This window comes from Cryptomeria japonica, chromosome 8 (genome assembly GCF_030272615.1).
Source record: "Cryptomeria japonica chromosome 8, Sugi_1.0, whole genome shotgun sequence".
Taxonomy (NCBI): domain Eukaryota; kingdom Viridiplantae; phylum Streptophyta; class Pinopsida; order Cupressales; family Cupressaceae; genus Cryptomeria; species Cryptomeria japonica.
In genome coordinates, this window is record NC_081412.1 from 298684113 (window position 1) to 298704021 (window position 19909).

A 19909-nucleotide genomic window follows, 5' to 3' on the forward strand; every position below is an offset into this window, starting at 1 on the left:
GCATTTGTTCTTGATGTTATTTTGGGAAACCCTAATTGGGGGGTTATGTTTTGATCATAGCTGTTGATCTTAGATTGATCTCGACCTTTCATTTGTTTTCTGAAACTCTAAATAAACTCCCATTCTCTCATTTTGTTGTGTGGAGAGATTTATGAAATTGTTGCTAAGAGCTCCTTTGGTAATATAAGTTCATTTGCAGTTTGCTTTGAAACCTTATTGTTATCACGTGGTTGCATGGTTGCATATTTTCTTCAATAATAGAATAGATTCGGTTAGGGTAAATTTGCTTTTTCAAAGTTGTTAGATGAATGAACGATTTGATAGTATAGATTGGTGAAACAATTGCTCATGCTTTCTTTGAATGAATGATTTTTGTTCAATGTGTAAATTGCTTGAGCTTATCATTGTGGATGCTTTAGCTCTTACTTTGGATAAATATTGTTCGTTGGATGGTATTATTCATAGTATAGATCCTTTAGCACAACCCTAGAAGATTGCACTTGCTTTGTGTAGTTGTCCTTAGAGTGGCGAAGCAAAGTATTGTTATTGGTTTCACCTAATCTTTACCATCTGTTGAGTTATTAGGAGTAGCATAGAACTTCTAAACCCTTGTCCTTTTTATCCTTTTTTGAAGTCTAAATCTGAAAATCCAAAAAAGAAAGAGAGCATTCACTGTCAAATTCGTCTAAGTCCTAACATGTGAATGATATTAGTTGAGCGTAAGGCCCCCTTGTATTTCAGCATACATAACCAAGGAAGCTATCCAACATAAAGTCTCCCGTTCGCACATATAAACCCTGGAGTTGCCGTGTGGTCTTTCTTTGCAATCTTGGCATATGTAGTGATTTTGTTCAAGAGAGGGTAGAGTGTCCTTGACATTTCATTCTAATGTTCGATGAATGATAAAACATATGTAATGTCCCCACTCCTTGAGTAACTTATCAGGAAAGGAAATTCACCTGACACTCATCTCTACAGGTGAATTCTAGTGTTTGGGGATGGTCTACTTGCCAAAGGGAATCTTATACTTAGTCATTTTTATGACTTTGGTAAGTGTTGACGTGTATTTTGTACACAATCATACACAGAATAAAATACCCAAGGGTACCTTATCCTCTCTTGAATAAAGTCTTTGATTGCTGAAGATGTCGCAAAAAGGATCAATCAGGGTGACTCCAATGTTCTTTTATGTAGGGTCTCTACGTGTGGATAAGCACCAGTGGTCGTTGTGATTGCTGTTTCATCAAGGGGACTTACGTATCCGAATTGCAGGAACAAGATTTCCTAATACTAATGAATTCCAAAAAAGATCAAAAGGGTAAGGCTTGCAAGAGATAAACTCTAATCTAATCCTAAGAATGACTCAATGTAGGCTAGACTTGGCAAGATTCTACGAACTTCAGTATTGCCAAGGAATTACAACTTTACTGAAACTGATGCGATCTTCTAAGGTGAATAATGATTTTCAAATCATCAAGAATCATAGGCACTACCATGAAGGTACATGTCAATGACTCAATAATGAATGAAGGTTTATGCAATCCAAATATTTCCAGTCGACCACACAAGGCGTCCTTACAATCAGTAAGAAGCTAGTGGTTTGGAGTATGAATCTCACCAAAGATCAAGCCCAACACTTAGTCCTTCAAATTTAAATACTACTTTGACTGAGAATGATTCAAGAGAATAAACAACCATGAAGATAACCACAAGAATTGCAATAAAACACCATAACTTCAATATTTTATTGATCTCAAAGCCATCATAAACAACAATTGTTTGAAATTCCTTCTTCAAAGCTCAATCTTGCTACAAAATAACTTGCTTCTCAAAAACTCTAACTATTTCTTATTGCTCTCTCTTAATTCTAATTTCTCCTATCTATATCAAAATGAAAATGAATGAGGGTATATATAGCATCCTCAATTACAATGAACGGTCCAGATCAAAAGAAGATCAATGGCCAAGATTATGACACCTAAACCCTAATTAGGGTTTATTACAAATAGCCCCCTTTTTATTGAACAATATTAAATGCATAGCCAAATATTAAATTTGGCACAAAAACCTAGGAGACATAGACCAATGACAATTAAGGTGCCACATCATCTATAACAACCTTTCTTCTAGAATCTTATTCCCTTTCCAATGCTCCTTTTTAGCATATGCAATGAATCTAGACACGATTCCTTCGATCTCAGCAATTGGAATCTCGGGAAGATTCCTCATTCGTTCCTCCAAGTGGATGACCTGATCGAAAGCCTTGAGCAGAGCAGTGTCCCATCCAGGTTCAAGTTCTTTGATTTTCTCAATCAAGAGCATGGTAGCAAACATCTGATCCCGTTGCTCATCTGTAATAACATTCTCATCTTTGCAAAAGATGACCTTGACTCTATCTTCTAATTCTTGCAAATCCACATCTGTCTCAACTGCAATCCTCCTGCCAAGAACAGTACATAATACTTCAAACACCCTGTCCTGGATCGGATGGATAATCTCTTCAACTTGATTGCATTTGTTACTGATGTCCTCAAAAAGAACTTCCTTCATCTGGAGTAAAGTTGACCATTGGAGTAAACTATGAGGTCCTCCATCCATTATCTTTTCTTGTGCTAGGACCTTCCTTGATGTTTGTCTGATTACTTGCAGGACATGAATGATAACATCCTGAGTATGAGCAAAAGCAGCTACAGTTATCATTAGGTTGTGGATGATCTCAAGAACCTGAATAGCTCGGTGAATGGTCTGCATCATCCTTGTTGCAAATTCAATAGCAACTGTATGGGATTTGTCAATCCAAGAGCTCATAAGCTGGACCAAACTCTTGACTCTCTCTGCCTCGCCAACTGATTCAAGGGGAAGTGCCTGTGCAGGAGATACCACTGGATCCTGACGCCTCAAAGGCTGATTGAGATGGCTAAAGTAGCCTCTCCAAGCACTAACCTCTCGCTCAAGCTTCCTATTGTTTTCCATTTCTTCTCTAAGCTTGTCCTTAAGTGCCTCAAATGAATCAGTGGCATCATCCAACGTCTGCTCGGCTGTGAGTGGACCAAGCTCAAATGTCTCTACATCATATTCCTCTGCGAGGATCTCACCTTCATACTTGTCCACTGCTGGTGTAGCTATCTGCAATTTCCTGGATCCTGTCTCATCTCTGATCATCTTGGACATCTTAGTGGCCTTCCTCTTTTCTGTCACTTCCTGAGAATTCCCAACAAGGCTCTCTAAATCAATCACATTATCCTCGTCCTCGATCACAATCACCCTTGTTAGTCTCTCTTTTAACCAATCTGGAATGGCAGATCTTGTTTCTCTAACCTGTATCTCCTTAAGCAATGTTTCTTCTTCTCTGAGAGGAGATGTCACTTCGTCATCGTTCTTGTCTTCATGTAACTCATTAACTCGGAGAGATTGGCTTGATGAACGTTGAGGTGCCTGTCCTTCTTCCTGTTTATCGTTCTGTACCATTGATTCCATAGATTCCTCCATTTCAAGTGTCCTCTTCTCCTGCCGAGAAGATGTGCCGGATGAACGATCTCTGTTGGCTTCTTGCTTCTTCTTGGAGGATTCTCTTTTCTCGGGTCTCTCTTTTCTCTTTGAGCCTCTAGGATGGGGGTTGCCTTCACTTACGCTTCGAAGGTTGCCTTCACTTGTGTTTCTGGGATTAGGATTACCTTCACTTACACTTGCTCCTCCTTCGCCTGGCCTTTCCTCCAAAGTAAAAGTCATAGATATGCCTTGCTCTCTCAACTTTTGATGTTGCACATCAACCCATCTGCGAGTACAAGACAAAACTGGAGCCATCAAGGCATCTAGATCCAAAATTTCAGGTTCATTCCAATCTAGCTTAACTGCTTTTTTCTCTCGGTCATAAGATGATTGGAGATGTCTGCCACTGTCCTGAGCTTGGTTGGCCACTCTGTAAATTTTGCATTTCTTGATAAAGTCTAAAGGCAATCTGGAATGCATCTTTCTTTTCACTTCAAGATCATCTGAGAGATTCATCACAAAGTCCTCTACCTGAGGTTCATGTCTGTATTTCCTTCCGACTGTCTCTTCTATATACCCATAAGGATCAAAACTCTCTCTCATGGCAAAGAATGAAAATGAATATAAATCTAACTCCTTTTCTGCATCATCCATGGCTAGAGCATTAGGACATACCTCAACTGAATTTCCTAGTATGATAGGAACAGGAACTCCATTTCCATGCCTGTGTTTGAATGCCTTTGCATACGCTGCCAATTGTCTAGTTACCTCAAGTAACACTATTTTGTCTGTCGGATATCTCGGCAACATGTAGGGAGGTGAAGGACATCCATGAACTCTAATATATGTAAACTTCTGAAATTGGATGAACCAAGCACCGTACCTCTTTACAAGCTCTTGTGCATCTTGAGATAGCCGATTGTGAATCCCGCCTTGCAATGTCCTGGTGATGTTCATCGTGAAGGTATCATTGACCAACTTGTAGTCACTTCCTGGAGGATGATGCAAATGAACATAGGAATCACAAACTCTGACTTCCCCGTGCCCTCTTCCGATCACTCCTTTGTGAGGTAGTCCTGCATATTCAAAACTCCTTATCAAGGCATATACGATGTATGAACTCATGTGGAAAGACTTGGTAGCCTTCAGTCTTCTTAACTGCACGTCCAAGCAATGGCTAATCATTCTAGCCCAATGAATTGTTCCTTTTCCTTGAACTATCACTTGGATGAAGTAGAACATCCACTTCTCAAAATAGAAGGCTTGAGGAGCCCCTGTAACTCGGTTGAGTAATGTTATCAAATCTCTGTACTCCTCCTGGAAGTCGATCCTATGTGGTGTGTTCGGAATCTTGCTCAGGCGAGGACGACTCTTGAGTAACCAATTCTTGTTGATGATGCTCAAGCAAGTGTCTGGATCATCTTCATACATGGACCTGGCTCCTTCTAAGCTTTTATAAATCATATCTTTATGTTCTGGCAGGCGAAGAGCTTCACTGATAGCCTCCTCTAAAAGATAAGCAAAAGTGTCTCCTTCCTTGGACTCTATCGATCTGGACTGTGGATCATAATGGCGAGCACACTCGATCATCAACTCATGGCACTGGACTGCTGGAGGGAAGCCGACTGCCTTGATAATGCCACTTTCAATTATTCTCCTTGCGACAGGTGATGGCTTGCCAATGTAAGGGACCTCTCGAAACTTCTTCACACTGAAGTTTCCCAAGTTAGTATCTCCAATGTTGCTCCACTTAGACACGATCTTGGTCTCCAATTCTTCGTTCTTTTGATCTTCCTTCATGAGGGCTGGACGACTGGTAGATGCTCCTACCTTCGGGGTCGCCATCGTGACACCTACACAACATTTCATAATGATTAACAGATTTTGCAATATAGAAATATAGATTAAAATTTAAATTTAGGAAACTTCATGATAAATCCTTGAATTATCATTTCCTAAATATAACGATGCAATTTTGGAATTCAAGATTCAAAATTCAAAATTCAAAATTGAGGCTAGGACGATTCAAAATTCAAAATTTGGACAAGGGAGATCTTGCCATACCTTTCTTGAGAACTAACTCTAAAAAGATGCAAAATTAGGAAATTCGCCTAGGCAAAATGAAAATTGGAGTCTTCAACGTGAGCTTCTCCTAGCAAATGCGCCTCTTTTATCAACTTCACCACCTTTGGGGTCTTCAACGTCTTGAAGAGAAAATTCGCTCCAACTCTAACCACAAACAAAGTTCGCACTCCTCCTTGGATAGAAATTTCGCTCCTCTCCTTTGGATCAAAATTCGCATGTAACAATGATTGAATGATGTTTTAAAATGCTTGAAAGTACCCCTCTTATATAGGCGCTCACCTCCTTAATTGCACATAGGCCGACTTTTGGAAATAAGGTAAATAATAAATAAAATTTAAATAAAATGGAGGCCGACTTTCATAAAAATATGGAAATATAACCCCAAGCGCTCTCCCTTTTATTTAATTTAATAATTAATTAATTTAAATGCCTTTGTAATTAATAATTTCGATTTTTTAAAAGGCCCAATCAATTATTAAATGCCTTATGCGCTTATTTTAAATGCCAATTTAATTAAGTAATTCAAAGTTTTTATCGAATTTTAGCATTTAATGCACTTCAAAATTTATTGGCGCCAAAACATAAGAGATATAAGGGATACTAACCACATCGCTCTGGTCCCTGGGAGAGGGACAGGAGCGCCTTAGCCAACTTGGATTGATTTTCACGTTCAAAGTCACTTCTATTACGTCCAAACTGGGATCTTCATTTATAACTTGGAGTTTGATCTATTCAATTTTTTGAAATGAATGCCCCTTAGACCATTTTCGCCCTGGTCCCTTGGTGAGGGACAGGAGCGATTTTTGCTTTTACTCCTTGGTCCTTGTCTTTTGAATCGCCAAATCAACTTGCGAGGTAGGCAACGATCATCTTTGTTTGTTCCACGCATGCCAATCTTGTCCTTTGCAAAGCAAACTTGATTTTTGGAGATTTTCTCGCTGGCCCCTGACTGAGGGACAGGAGTGAACTTTACATTTTAGCCAAAATTTGCCGAGCCTTGGGGTCAATTCCTTGTTTATCATCTCCGAAAGGCACTCCCTACTTTGCACAATTCTTGCACTGGCGTGATTCTGGAGGGAGATGTTTAATTTCATAGAAATCGCTCTGGTCCTAGACTGAAGGACAGGAGTGCCATTTTGTTCTTTGTGTGAACCCTTGATCATATCAACTTCAAATTGTCTTCAAAGCGAAAAACGTTGTTTCTTATTCCTTCTTAAGTCTTGCAAACGATAGTAGTACTCCAAAATTAGGCACACTTGAAGAGTTCGCTCTGGTCCCTTGGAGAGGGACAAGAGCGCCTTAGGCAATTTGAGCAAGTTCTGTGGTGCTTTGCAACTTCGTTCCTCTTAGAGACATCCCAAACATCATTTTGACTCTGTATCTTCTCTTGGACTCGACCAAATTCGGAAGGGAATGCTAGATAATGCATATTTCGCCCTGGTCCCTTGGAGAGGGACAGGAGCGAACTTTCATTTGTAAGCTCATTTGTGTTTTGCCAACCTTCAAGATTATCTTCAACGGATTGGTTGGGTCGCCTTTCCTTCATCTCAAATTTGAAATTCGCTTTTCCTTGGTCCAAAACTTGTCCTTTGAGAAAATCGCTCTGGTCCCTTGGAGAGGGACAGGAGCTATCTTTAAAATTCGCCTTGGTCCCTGACAGAGGGACAGGAGCGAACTTGACTTCTTGGGTAGATTTTCTCCTTAGGGGTCCATTCAAGTTATATTCAATAGGCAAAACGTACCTTCCTTGATCTCTTCCAAATCGCGAAATCATTTAATCCTGCAAAAATAAGGCAAACTTGGTGTTCAAGCTCCGGTCCTTCAGTGAGGGACATGAGCGATTTTGTCATTTTAGCATATTTCCTTGTTTGCAAATTACTTCAAATTATCTTCAATGGATGAAACACGTCCTCCTTGATCTCCTCGAATCAAAAAATTGTCTTGGCCCTGCAAGGACAGTGCAACTTTGAGAAACAAGCTCCGGTCCTTCAGTGAGGGACAGGAGCGATTTTTGTCCTTAAGGTCAAAACTTCAACTTTTCATTGCAAACGACTAAGTCTAAATACTCCATCATGTTGTTTTCACCCCTTATTGCGTCCTTGACACTTCAATTTGATCAAGTAAGGCCAAAAATGCCCTAAGTAAGCTATTTCGCCCTGGTCCCTGGGAGAGGGACAGGAGCGATTTGGCCTTAAAACTTAAAAAAATTTGCCATTTTGAGTCTCAAAAAATCTTCAAAACCTTCAATTTATGCTCGATTGCATCTCCTGGCGACCCTGCACAAGACAAATGAAACAAGTCAATAACCAAGATGCATAAAATACCAATTTCGCCCTGGTCCCTTGGAGAGGGACAGGAGCGATTTTGCCTCTATAGGCCAAAATATCAAGAATTTAGGCTTTCGGTCACTTCACAAGGCATAATTAGATCATCTCCAAGGCCAGGGGTCAATTATCAAACTTTCCAAAATTTGGTCAAAATTCACCTGGACAAAATTGCACAATTCTATCACTAACACTTAGGCAAAATTTGAACTTGCTTTCAAAATTCCTACTGGACCTAGTCAGACACACCTGACACCCTGACAGACTCATCCTATTTCAAAATTGCAATCCATGCGAGAATGCTCAACAAACTTTCAAAATTTGACTGGACTTCGGCTTGAAAATATCAAAAAAGGAAACCCTAAGGCTTAGCCCTAGTCCAGACGACTCACTCACTTACCCAAAACCCTGAAAGCAGAGAGAAGAACAGGCAAACCAAGCAAAAAAAGAGGGGGTCCCCATTTTAATGGGGCGATGTGTGAAATGGTCACAACAGTAAGTTAATAAAGTAACTTTATAAATTAAAGTTATAAAAGCACCTTTTCTAAAAATAGAAACGGTTAAGTTGCAAGTTATTATAAAACGACTTTATGAAATTACCTTGGCACATTTACCTAGGTTGTTTTATAATATTTCCATTGGCCCCTCTTTAATGACAAATAACCCCTCGAGTTGGGCGTACAAGTTTGGAAGATTAAGATTCCATTTGGAATCTTAAAAGATGCTTTTATGGGGTTTGTATTAGGGCAAGAGGATTAAAAGAGATGGTAAAGGATTTTGGAAGGCATTATGCATTTGTTAAATTTCAGCATTGGTAATTTGCGGGTCTGCAACTTTCCTGAGATCTTCAAGTTTGGGACGATACCCTCAAATTTGGCTTCAGAAGGACAAAATCCCTTCTACAGGCACCACGTGGGACACATTAGAAGCTTGTTTCAGGCCATTGAAGGGCCCATTCAGCAAGGAAACCCGGGAATCAGTATTTCTTGAAAACCACGATCAGATCTGGGCAGATAATTGTGAGTTTTCAGTCCATATTTGAAGGCTATGCAAGCCGTACCATTTCCCCATGCTGGCGGTACCATTTCAGCAGCTTGGGGTTTGCAACAAAATAAATTAGAAGGTTTCAGTGGCAGGGTTTGTGTGCAAAATCATTGTCAGGCTATAGGGGAATCAGTTGGTTGATCAGATTGATCATATCTCAGCTTATTTGGGAGCTATCAGTAATTCATTGGGAATTTGGTGCCAATTCCTGGTGGTTCTCCTGGCAAGAATTTGGGAAAAGCTTCATCTCTGCATTCCACTTCCTTAATTGTTTTTGTTATTTATTAGAATGATGAATAAAGCTTATTAAAGCTGTTGATGAGCATTGGAGACTCTTGTAGCAGCAGTTGTAGTCAATAACACAGCCTCCAGGCAGGGCGGGGGACCTCTTGTAGGTCATATTTGACATTAATGTATTGACATCCAATAATCTTGTTGGTTGAAAATTTTGTACACTTGGGGAAATATACAAAATTGTGGTTTCAACCATAGCACACGAGTAAAAACTCTCCTAATTAAGGGAAGGCTCCCCCTATCTAACTACAACTTGGAAAATAAAATGGGATGGGACAACAATCTTTCTTCTTTCTTCAAGAAAGACAATATCCTTTTCTCTTCACAGAAAAGAATAGCGATTGAATATGAACAACAGTAACTATTTTCAAGTGAAATGAGAGAAAGGAAATGAAGTTTCCTGAAAGCGCAAAGACTTCCGTCACTTCCTTCGGGACGGGACAACAATATCAAGCTCAAAGACTTGACTATTGGAAGTCCTATCTACCCTTTGCTATACTAAATTTTACAACGAATAAAAGACAAAATCTCAAAGACTGGAATAATTTATTCTTTTAACACAAAGACAAGAACTAATGCAAGCTCAAAGACTTGCTGCTATTTCTTATCAAACAGTAATTTTCCTCAAGAATAGACGCAAGCTCAAAGACTTGCTGCTCTTTCTAGAGATTTTCCTATTTTAATTAATCTTCTCTACTTGCAGCTCAAAGACTTCAAATCAGATTGGACTAAGCTCCTTTAGAAACACTTTGCATAGAAGATATAAAAAGATTCAAACTCAAACATGTAGCTCAAAGACTCAAAACTTGAGTAATCCTTCTTTATTATCCTTCAAAAACTTTCAATCCACATACATAAGCTCAAAGACTTCTTGCTGTAAATTTGGTAGAGTTTTTGCTTGCCTTCCAAAAGATAAAAATTACAATAGACTCCTCCAGTATTTATAGAAGAGGAGCCTTGAGAAAAAGGTGGGAGGATCCTAACTAACTTGAGAGATTCTCTCAACCACCAAGACTCATTCAATAACTAACTGAGACTTCATTAACTAACTAAGAGTTACTCCAACTAACTAAGACTTATTCCAACTACAGTCCTAATCGGACACAACTTGTAGTTGTCTTACATGTAATTACAAAAGTGCAAGTAATGTGTAACTTGCATTTTACAAAAAAATACTTTTACATGTAACTTGTCAAAACGAAATTACAAATGCATAACTAAAACTATTCCATGTGTCTAAAGACACGACTCTAACTGCATCATCCTTTGTCTGTGATGATCTTCATGTCGCTTCAGGATGCAAGAACTTGAAGTATTATAGATTGGTAAAGACATCTTGAACCGGAACGGGAACTTGCATCCTTGTCTTCTTGCTTGGGGTAATACTAGCTTTTCAAGAGGGAACGGGCTGCCTTCCTCTTTTCATGTCATGACCATCTTTGTCTTGAAAGCATTTTATGCTCTCAACCATGAATTGTTGTTGTATTTCTTCTTTGTATCATCCTTCATTCTTGAAATTTGCTTGCAAAATAAAGCCCATGCCTTAATCCATTGATTTGGTAGATCCTGTGTGCAAACCAGACTGATAAGGGAAGAGAGAAATTGATGCAAAAACGGGCTCACCGGTGAATTTCGGGTTTTGGAAGTTGCATTACATGTGTGGGAAAAACAAGAGCATTAACTTGCAAATGTGGGAACAAACATGCAACTTCATATGTGTAATGGGTAACTACAAGTTTGCACTTGTAATTGGACCTTTAAAACTCATTTTCAAGTGTTTTTTGAGTGCATTTTGGATCAATTTCGGGTTCTGGATGGCTGACTGCAGGTAGACTTTAAATGGGGAAAACGAATAAAAGTGTGAAATGAGTGGATGAAATGGTATGTACGGATGATGGAAATGAATATGAAAATATTTTGGGAAGATCATCTTCAAGAAAATGAGAAGAACTTTCAACGTGTAATCCGGTTCTAAAAACCCGATTATGAAAGGATAGGTATTTCTTATCTTTGCAACTTGGAATTTCAACAAAAGATGGTTAAATCTTTTATCCGTAAGGGAAGAACAATGATTTTCATCCAACTTGTAATCGGGATTTAAAATCCCGAATACAAGTAAAGAGGGAAAATGGGGAAGAACAATGCAATTCTAAAATTGCTATCAAAGGGGAAAATCTCTCTCACAAAAAACCGATTTTTGGGGAAGAACCAACCATTTACAAATTTACAACTAGAAAGGAAAAACAAGAAAACAAGAAAAATGAAACAAGAAGAAAATAAATCTTACCTTTGCTCCAATCTGAAAATGCCTCTCCAAAAGATGATCAATCTTTGAAATAAAGAAGAATATCTCTTAAAAAGAAACTAACCGTATTCCAAAACCCTAGCCACGTTTTTGAAAAAATGCCCAAAACTGAAAAACGTGGCAGCAAATGCATGAGAAATGGCATGGAAAATGGCCAAGACTCTTTCTAACCTCAATACCTTAGCATACCAAGCCAAAACGATTCATAACATTGCTGATTCGTGGCATTTTTAATGAAGAAAAACGTGGTTTTTTGGCAAAAACGTGTTTGCTGTTATAAAGCTAAAATCCAGCAATCTTAACCTCCATGTGGCGTGAAAGGTGTTTGAAAATGCATAAAAATAGTGAGGAATCCAAAACGCCTTCTATCTCCCAAAAAATCTCCACAAAAATTTGCTAAAAATCCTCAAAAAACATGTTTTTCTTTGCAATTCGGGTTTTTTGGAACAAATAGCAAGTTTAAAATGTATGAAACAATGAAAATCGGGTTTTTTGGAGGATATGACAAGTTTAAAATTTCACTTTTTCAACATGTTAGGCAAAATCGGGATTTTTTGGCCAAATAGCAAGTTTAAAATGCACTTTATGAGCAAAATCGGTTTTTTTGGACCAAAGTGCAAGTTTTAAATTGTTAACTTTTTCACTTACAAGGCAAAATCGGGATTTTTAAGACAAATAGCAAGTTTAAAATTCACTTTTTCACTTACCAAGCCAAAATCGGGATTTTTTGGACAAATGACAAGTTTAAAAATTGTCAAAAATGCACTTGCCAGGCAAAATCGGGTTTTTTGGAGCAAACTGCAAGTTTTAAATACTTGTAAATGGGAAATAAAATCCCTACAACAAGTTATACTTGCTTGCACATATGTAATGGGGATTTAAAATCCCTATTACATGCAAAAACCATTAAAGTAGGGGTTTTTTGACCAAACTGCAAGTTTACTTGCACATATGTAATGGGGATTTAAAATCCCTATTACATGTGAAAACCATTAAAGTAGGGGTTTTTTGACCAAACTGCAAGTTTACTTGCACATATGTAATGGGGATTTAAAATCCCTATTACATGTGAAAACCATTAAAGTAGGGGTTTTTTGACCAAACTACAAGTTTATTTGTAGTTGAGCCAAAAAATCTCTATTTTAACTAAAAATGACCAAAAAACAATAAAAAGATAAAAACAACAAAGGGGAAATTTAAAATAAATTACAAGTAACATATTTGAAATAAAAGTGCACATGTAATTGGTCAAAAATTCCCCTACGAAGACCAAAACAATGAATATCATTAAAACTTGCAGTTTGAAGAAAATTCTCCACTTGCAGTCGGAATTTTAAAACCTGAAATTGAAGAAAAAACATAGCAAACGAACCTAGAATTTGACGAAATTCGAAACGTAGTTCGAGGATGGACTGAGGATTAAGTCAGTCTAAGGATTAGTCGAAATTCTGCCTCGGGAAGCGTGCCATAGAGTAAATTTTTTCTTTTTTTTTTTCACAAAAATTTCATGTAATGGTCCTTCATTTTTGAAAACAAAAATGAGGACAACAAATCTCTTGCATTAAGTATTTGGTGTTAATAAAATTAGAAATCTGAAAATTGATTTCAGTCAGTTGTTTCTTTGTGTCACATTGTTATTTCCTTTATGCATTGTCAAAAACCCATGAACAACCAAAAACTGGAAAAGAACTTACAAAAATCCGAAAACACATTCGCTGGTCAAAGTACCAAAATTCCAAACATTCAGTAGTTTGGATCAGAATTATAAGCAGGGATCTTTCAACATACACCAACAGGGTTCCCATGATCACCTAAAAGAAAATAATATATTGGCATCTTAAAAGAATGCAACAATATTTCGGTATCTTCAATGTAGCATTAGCTCTCTTGCAAAGTCAGCTTAGGGTTTAGGGCATGATATTATGTCTTATGGCCAATAATCATGCAAAATGTTCGAAAAAATGATGTCCATGGCTGGATATCACCACGAAAAACACCCGAGAATCGCCTTGACATAGTTAGAGTCATGCATGGATGATTATACATGAGTCTGTTTGTAAAAAAATGTGCCTGGCTAAACCCTTAGGTGAATCAAATCTGATTCCAATTCCAAAATGAGTCGTGCGCAGAAACATTTAGATTTATGGCTGATTTGCTAACACGGTATAAAAGGTATGATAGTCATCCTTACTAAGCATTTAAATATTTACAGGTATGACAGTTATCTGTATAGACACACAAACATATACACATAAATACATATAACCAGATTTTCTTGGCTTTAGGATGGGACCAAGGTGCAATAATCATAAATATGTACTCTTCTCACATGATATGGTCAAATCTTAATTACAAGGCGCTTCCTGAGGCTAGCATATTTATGAAGCCATTGATTGCTCTGCCATTGTTCTATATTTGAGCTTCCCCCATATACTGAAATCATTCAAATATTAAGCACAAGTCATTCATGGCTCTATAATAGGGTTTCTTTTCAAAACCAAAGCAATTTATTAAATATGTAGAGTGACAGCTGAAAGATTCATGCTGAATGCTCTAGCTAACAAGCTGACTTTGATACCCAAGACTCCACACACTATCCACAATCACAAATTTTCCTTTTCCATCCAGTCCTTCATCTCTTCACCTGATTCCCCAAAATTGGAGGATAAAAAGAAAAGCAAGAACCTATTAATCCACTTACACAACACCTGCATGAGCTGCCTTTTCAAAACTTTCTTTCCATGTATTCCTCCAAGCAATAACTTTATAATGATTGGTAATTGCTTCCTTAATGCACTATAAGGTTGGCTGGGTTTTGCCCAATTTCATTTTCACCACTTTAAAAAATAATTCCCCTAAAAAATAAGCTATTTCAAAATGTTTCTGAAACTTTACCTGCTCAAGCAAACTACTGATATTCTCCAGTATGGTATTATAAGCTCTTACAAGAGAACACAAGAAATGTGAAGTTCACAAACATGAGTACAACAAAAAGTCATTACACAAGGTGATACAACTGATAAACAATATAAATCAACGACTGAACAACCATGAACCCGATTAAATGTTGACAGCATATATTTTTCAAGAAGAGACAAGAAGCAACATTCCTTGATGAACTCGTAAAGCAAATGAATAGATGTTACCCTTTAAAATCTGACTATAGATTGCAATCAATACAACAGATCTTGCAAGGATGAACTAGAGAAATTCTTTGCAAAAAGGTCAAGTCTTTTGTCCATGATTGTACACTAATGTGGCAGTGTCCACCCTCATGATGCTCTCCCTTGATAGGGACTGCCTCGTGCACAACCAAAAGAGAAACAGTTCAGTAGTCAACAATTCAACAAGTATAAGTCTACATCATACAAAGCATATACAAATCTGAATCTTAATATTAACACTAATTACATTGCTTAATGGTAAATTGCAAGTGAATAAAGCTGTCACAGAAATCAGATTTGGTAACATTTGACAATAATAATTTCTCTCTAATGAAAGTAATATATGAATATGAATTCATCATATCTTGACAACTGACCATTATTAATTCATAGTTATTACAAGCCAAAATATTAAATGGTCCAAAAATGAGGTGTTAGAGTTAGGCAAAGGCAAGATGGGAGTGCGAAAGCATATCCCATGAGAGAAATAACTTTCCAGTGAGTTATCGATGGCTGACAAGTTTTTCGAGGTGGAGAGGTTGAATGCCAAAAGTGCAGTGAAAATTGAGCAGCCTAACCCAAATAGGAATCAGTCTAAAGGTCTCAGAAATGATGAAAAGCATGCTACAGTGAGGCTGGAGAAGATGAGTAGCAGCATGCTAAGGAAGTGATAACAAGAGACGTTTTTTTCGAAGTGTCTCCCAAGTTTTCTTGATTTTAACAAATTTAATGGATTTGAATTTAATTCTAGGTTGCCAGTTCGGGTTCGGGCACCGGTTTGGGTTCGAAGAACCGGTATGCCGGTACGGCAAAATTTTGAAAAGGGGTTTGGGTTCGTTAGTACAAAAACAATATAAAATTTAAAAATTATATATATATATATATATAATTATATATATAATATATATAATAATATATAATATAATATATATTATTATATATATTATATTATATTATACAGTAATATATAATATAATATTATATATTATATTATATTATATTATATAGTAATTATATATATTATATTATATTAGATAATAATTACAAGTGTTTTCATCGATTACTTTCCGACTCCTTCCTTTCAATAAGAACTGCTGAAAGCCTGTAAGTGGGAAATCCTTCTCTATTGCGGTTTTGGGGATCAGAAGCCAAGGGTAAGCCCCCGAAAGCAGAGATGCAGAAGAAGGACCTGACCCAGACAGATAGATGCTGCGTGCGACTAAGGGACAGATAGATGCTGCGACGGATTGGGGCTACCCAGCCGGGAAGAATAGCTCATTTGTCCACTTACAGCAACTGCAACTGTTTTGACTTTGCTGACTGCTGTTTTGAACCGAACCAGACGCGAACCGAACTCAAACTAGGACCCAACTCGAACCCGGACCAGTATTTGGGTCTGTGAGTGCCGAACCCAGTAACCCAGATTTAATTAGATGTTTGTGATAGTACTATTTAGGTTTAATTTTTTTGTGATAGCTCGATATAGACAGCAGCCTTCAATCCTCTTATGAAGACATCTGACAAACCCATCATGATATGAAATTGAGAGTTGTAAAATTTTATTGTGGTATGAATGATGTTTAATTTCATACTGTAATTGAATTTCATTTGAGCTAGAATTTTTCATATCCATAACGTTTAGCTTGGCTGACAATTTCATGTTTGTTTTTACAGTGTCAAAATAGGCAATCGAGAGATATCAATTTTTGATAGTGGCCAAGGCATGGACGGAAGCAAAGAAAATTCTATTGCAAAATGGTTCATATTCCTCCTCTCGTTTCAGTTGTTTTGATTATGAATTCTGTGGTAAATACAATTGAATTTGTCCATAATCTGTTTTAGTCATGATAATTTGCATTTATAATCAAGTGTCTTACTCTTGACATTTCTTAGGGAAATTGTTACTGTGTATTGCAGGGATAATGTGTTTCTTGTCTTATGTGACCAGGCTTTGACCACGCTTTTTCTCATAGCTAGCTATATAGTCACTTCATTCTTTTTGAATTTGTGGCTGGAATGGTAAAAAAAAGCTATAATATGTGTTGTATAGGAATGCTTACTTTTAAAGTATTTTGATATTTCTTAGGTGAATTGTCAATGATTATTGCACGCAGTTGGACAATATTTTTCTTGTCCAATGTGGTCAGCTCTTTTATCATGCTCTTTCTCATAACGATGTAGCCATTTTATTCTTGATGAATTTGTGGCTTCAAGGGTAAACCAAACTATGGAATGTCGTGTATAAGAATGCTTAATTTGAGGATTTGAATGTGGTGAGGCATGTAATATTGTATTGGAATCCATTATAGGTTTTTTTTGGCATTTAAAGGTTTATGCTTATGTTTCACTAATTGAATTAGGTTTGGTATGTAAACATAACATGATAGAAAGAATTGAAAAATCAAGTTTTAGTGTGAAATAAAGCAGATTAAGGACTGAAGATTCAGAGATCTTTATTTTATTGCTTATTCTAAACATGAATTGTCTTTTTTAAAATTTTAAAAGTTATTTTATTAAAAATATAAGATATTAAACTGTATCATCCATAGTTGAAAAACGACCTGGCAATGACTTGGCTAGTCCAAATCTTTTAAAAAACTTGGGACTCGTCAAAAAACTTGGGAAAAACCAGCACATTTGAAAATATATAATTTCTTAAAAATATTCTTTCAAAACACACATACACTGAATTTGTAGAATTTTTTACTGATTTCCAAATATATAAAAATTTAATTATAAATTAAAAATAAAATATATATCAATATATATATATATATATATACATATATTAATTTTAAATTAATATATATATTAAAAATAAAATATATTACCAAATATTTATTCATTTTTACATACACAAAATAAAAAGAATGATTAAATACATTATAATTTTTTTATTAAATTCTTTATATTTGTTACCAAATACATCATATTCTTTATCGAATACATTATAAATTTACCGAATTCTTTATACTCTTTGCTGAATACAAAATAAGAAATGCACATTTTGCCCAACACAATACTCGATTTATATTATTTGTTTTTGACACATTATTAAAGGCACGGTGAGTGAACAGAATCACATACAACTCGATGAAGAGATTTAGATCACCAACGTTGCCGGCAAATTGCGAGTTTTTAGGCAGATACTATGGTCGTTTTTACACGAGTGTTTCATTTTTAAATAATCCAGAAAGTAAAAAGGCGATTTTCGGCAGTTTTTTGAGCAAAGAATCATAGGGATTTTTATTAAAAATTGTTTGCAAGTGACTTGCTAGGGTTTCCGACCTGTGAGTACTCACGATTTCAGTGTTTGTTGTTGGTCTTCAGTGGCTAGGAGTTGATTATGAATAAATATTTAAATATTAAAGTTAATATAATGTTAACTTAAATGTTTTATATAAATAAATTAAAGTTATTTTATTATAAAGTGACTTTATAAAATAAAGTGATTTTTATAATAAATTATAAAGTGACTTTATAAAATAAAGTGATTTTTATAATAAATTATAAAGTTACTTCATAAAATATCAGTAAAGTGACTTTATTAAGTCACATGAATTTATCAATAAAGTGGACACCCATGTCGATAATTATTTCATTAAATAATAAAGGGCATTTGAAATAAAGTTTTAAAAGCATTGCGAATTCCAAAATGTGCATGGATTTGAAGGAAGGATAAAGGCAATTTGGGTGCCCATTTGGGATTATTATTGGAATTGTGCAAACTTTGGTGCCTTGTCGAGAACAAGGGTTTTAGAAGGAAAATTAGACTTTGAGAACAAAAACTCTCAGAGGATTGAATGCTTGCAGGCAAGAAAGATCATGCAAGGGCATTGTTTACAGGTGCTCCATTCAGAGGTTACAGGTGTGCTTTAATTTTCAGAATTGGGGAAAGAATCCACATGGATTGATAGAGGAATTGTGGGTAGATTGAAAGAAATAAATTGTGCATGAGTATGGCAGATTGTGGACTTCAAGAATTAAGGAGGTTTATCTTCCAGCCTGGCCATACTCTTTCTAGGGCCAGTCGTACATCAACAGGAGGGCTGTGTGGGAGTTTGTGCTACATTTTCAGGGCAGAATTGATGCATCTCTAGGCCATACCAGTCTGTCCTTTCTAGCTGTCCCCTGTCTACATCATTGCAATCACCCTGGAGGCATGTTGGAGTCATTTGGGCCAAGCTTTGTGGAATGTGGGTTTTGGAGCAAGAGATTAGCAAATTTCAGAATTATTAATCTTCCTGTGGAATTGTTTAGAGTTGTATTTATTTCTTGTCAGAATTACCAAGCATTTCCAATTTCTTGCATTTATTTTCCATAGTTTAAAAACAAAGAAAAAAATCAGAAAATTACAAACACAAAAAAACCAGAAATCAGAAAAGAGAACCAAAAATTCAGAAGTCATATCTCTAGATTAGGGTGGGTCATTTCAGTGGTATTAGAGCTTAGATTTTCCTGCCATCTTGTGAAAAAGATGGCTTTTTTTTTATGTGCGACAAAGAGTTCCAGACTTATAGTAGGGAAGAACATCACATCCAGTGGCAGCCACTACAGGTTCCAGAGGGAGAATCAGTTTCTGGAATTTTTGCTATTAATAGGACTCTTTCTAGTGATAGTGAGAGAATCACAAGAGCCATGGCTGAGAAGGGCAAAGGGCAATACTAGGTCCCTTAGTCCAAATTCCCATGTATAGTGTAAATTTGACACCATGATCGACATGATTTTTACAGTTGTTGGAGTAGATGAGGCAGTATATTGTTATGCAACATACCTCTTAGCACAACACACATAATGGTGAGTTCAGTGGGACTCAGTGGTGGTCAGAATACTACCCAATCTACAGGTTCAGTTTTGAGACTGTTACTGTTAGTTTTTTAGTGATCAGATTAGCAGTATAGAACAGAAAATCAGAATGCAAAGTAAATCATACACATAACACACATGTACCCTGGGAAAACCTCCCTCTTGGAGGAAAAACCCAGCAACCAAAGATCTCAGATCTGATTAGATTAGGTATAGCAGCAGATTACAATACTGCCCTTCTAGGGCATACAAAGAACTTATGTGAATCACAGTTCAGGTCACATTTGAACAATCGCCAAGATTGTTGATTGCAGATCATGTGAGGGAGTTCGCTTGCCCTAGAACAGATGTAGCATAGCCTGAAGTAAGTTCAGCAGTGTTGGAGCAGGTTCGACAGC

At 36.6% G+C, this 19909-nt stretch overlaps 1 protein-coding gene across 3 annotated transcripts in view; it reads left to right on the forward strand.

Moving 5' to 3' along the window:
* The window catches only part of LOC131035899 (structural maintenance of chromosomes flexible hinge domain-containing protein GMI1), a 254949-nt gene that overhangs the window by 15291 nt on the left and 219749 nt on the right, over positions 1-19909 (forward strand). For all 3 annotated transcript variants that reach the window (XM_057967666.2, XM_057967665.2, XM_057967667.2), the window contains one exon: positions 16380-16463. In XM_057967666.2, the coding sequence (XP_057823649.2) occupies positions 16380-16463 (84 nt within the window). The remainder of the gene's footprint in view (positions 1-16379; positions 16464-19909) is intronic.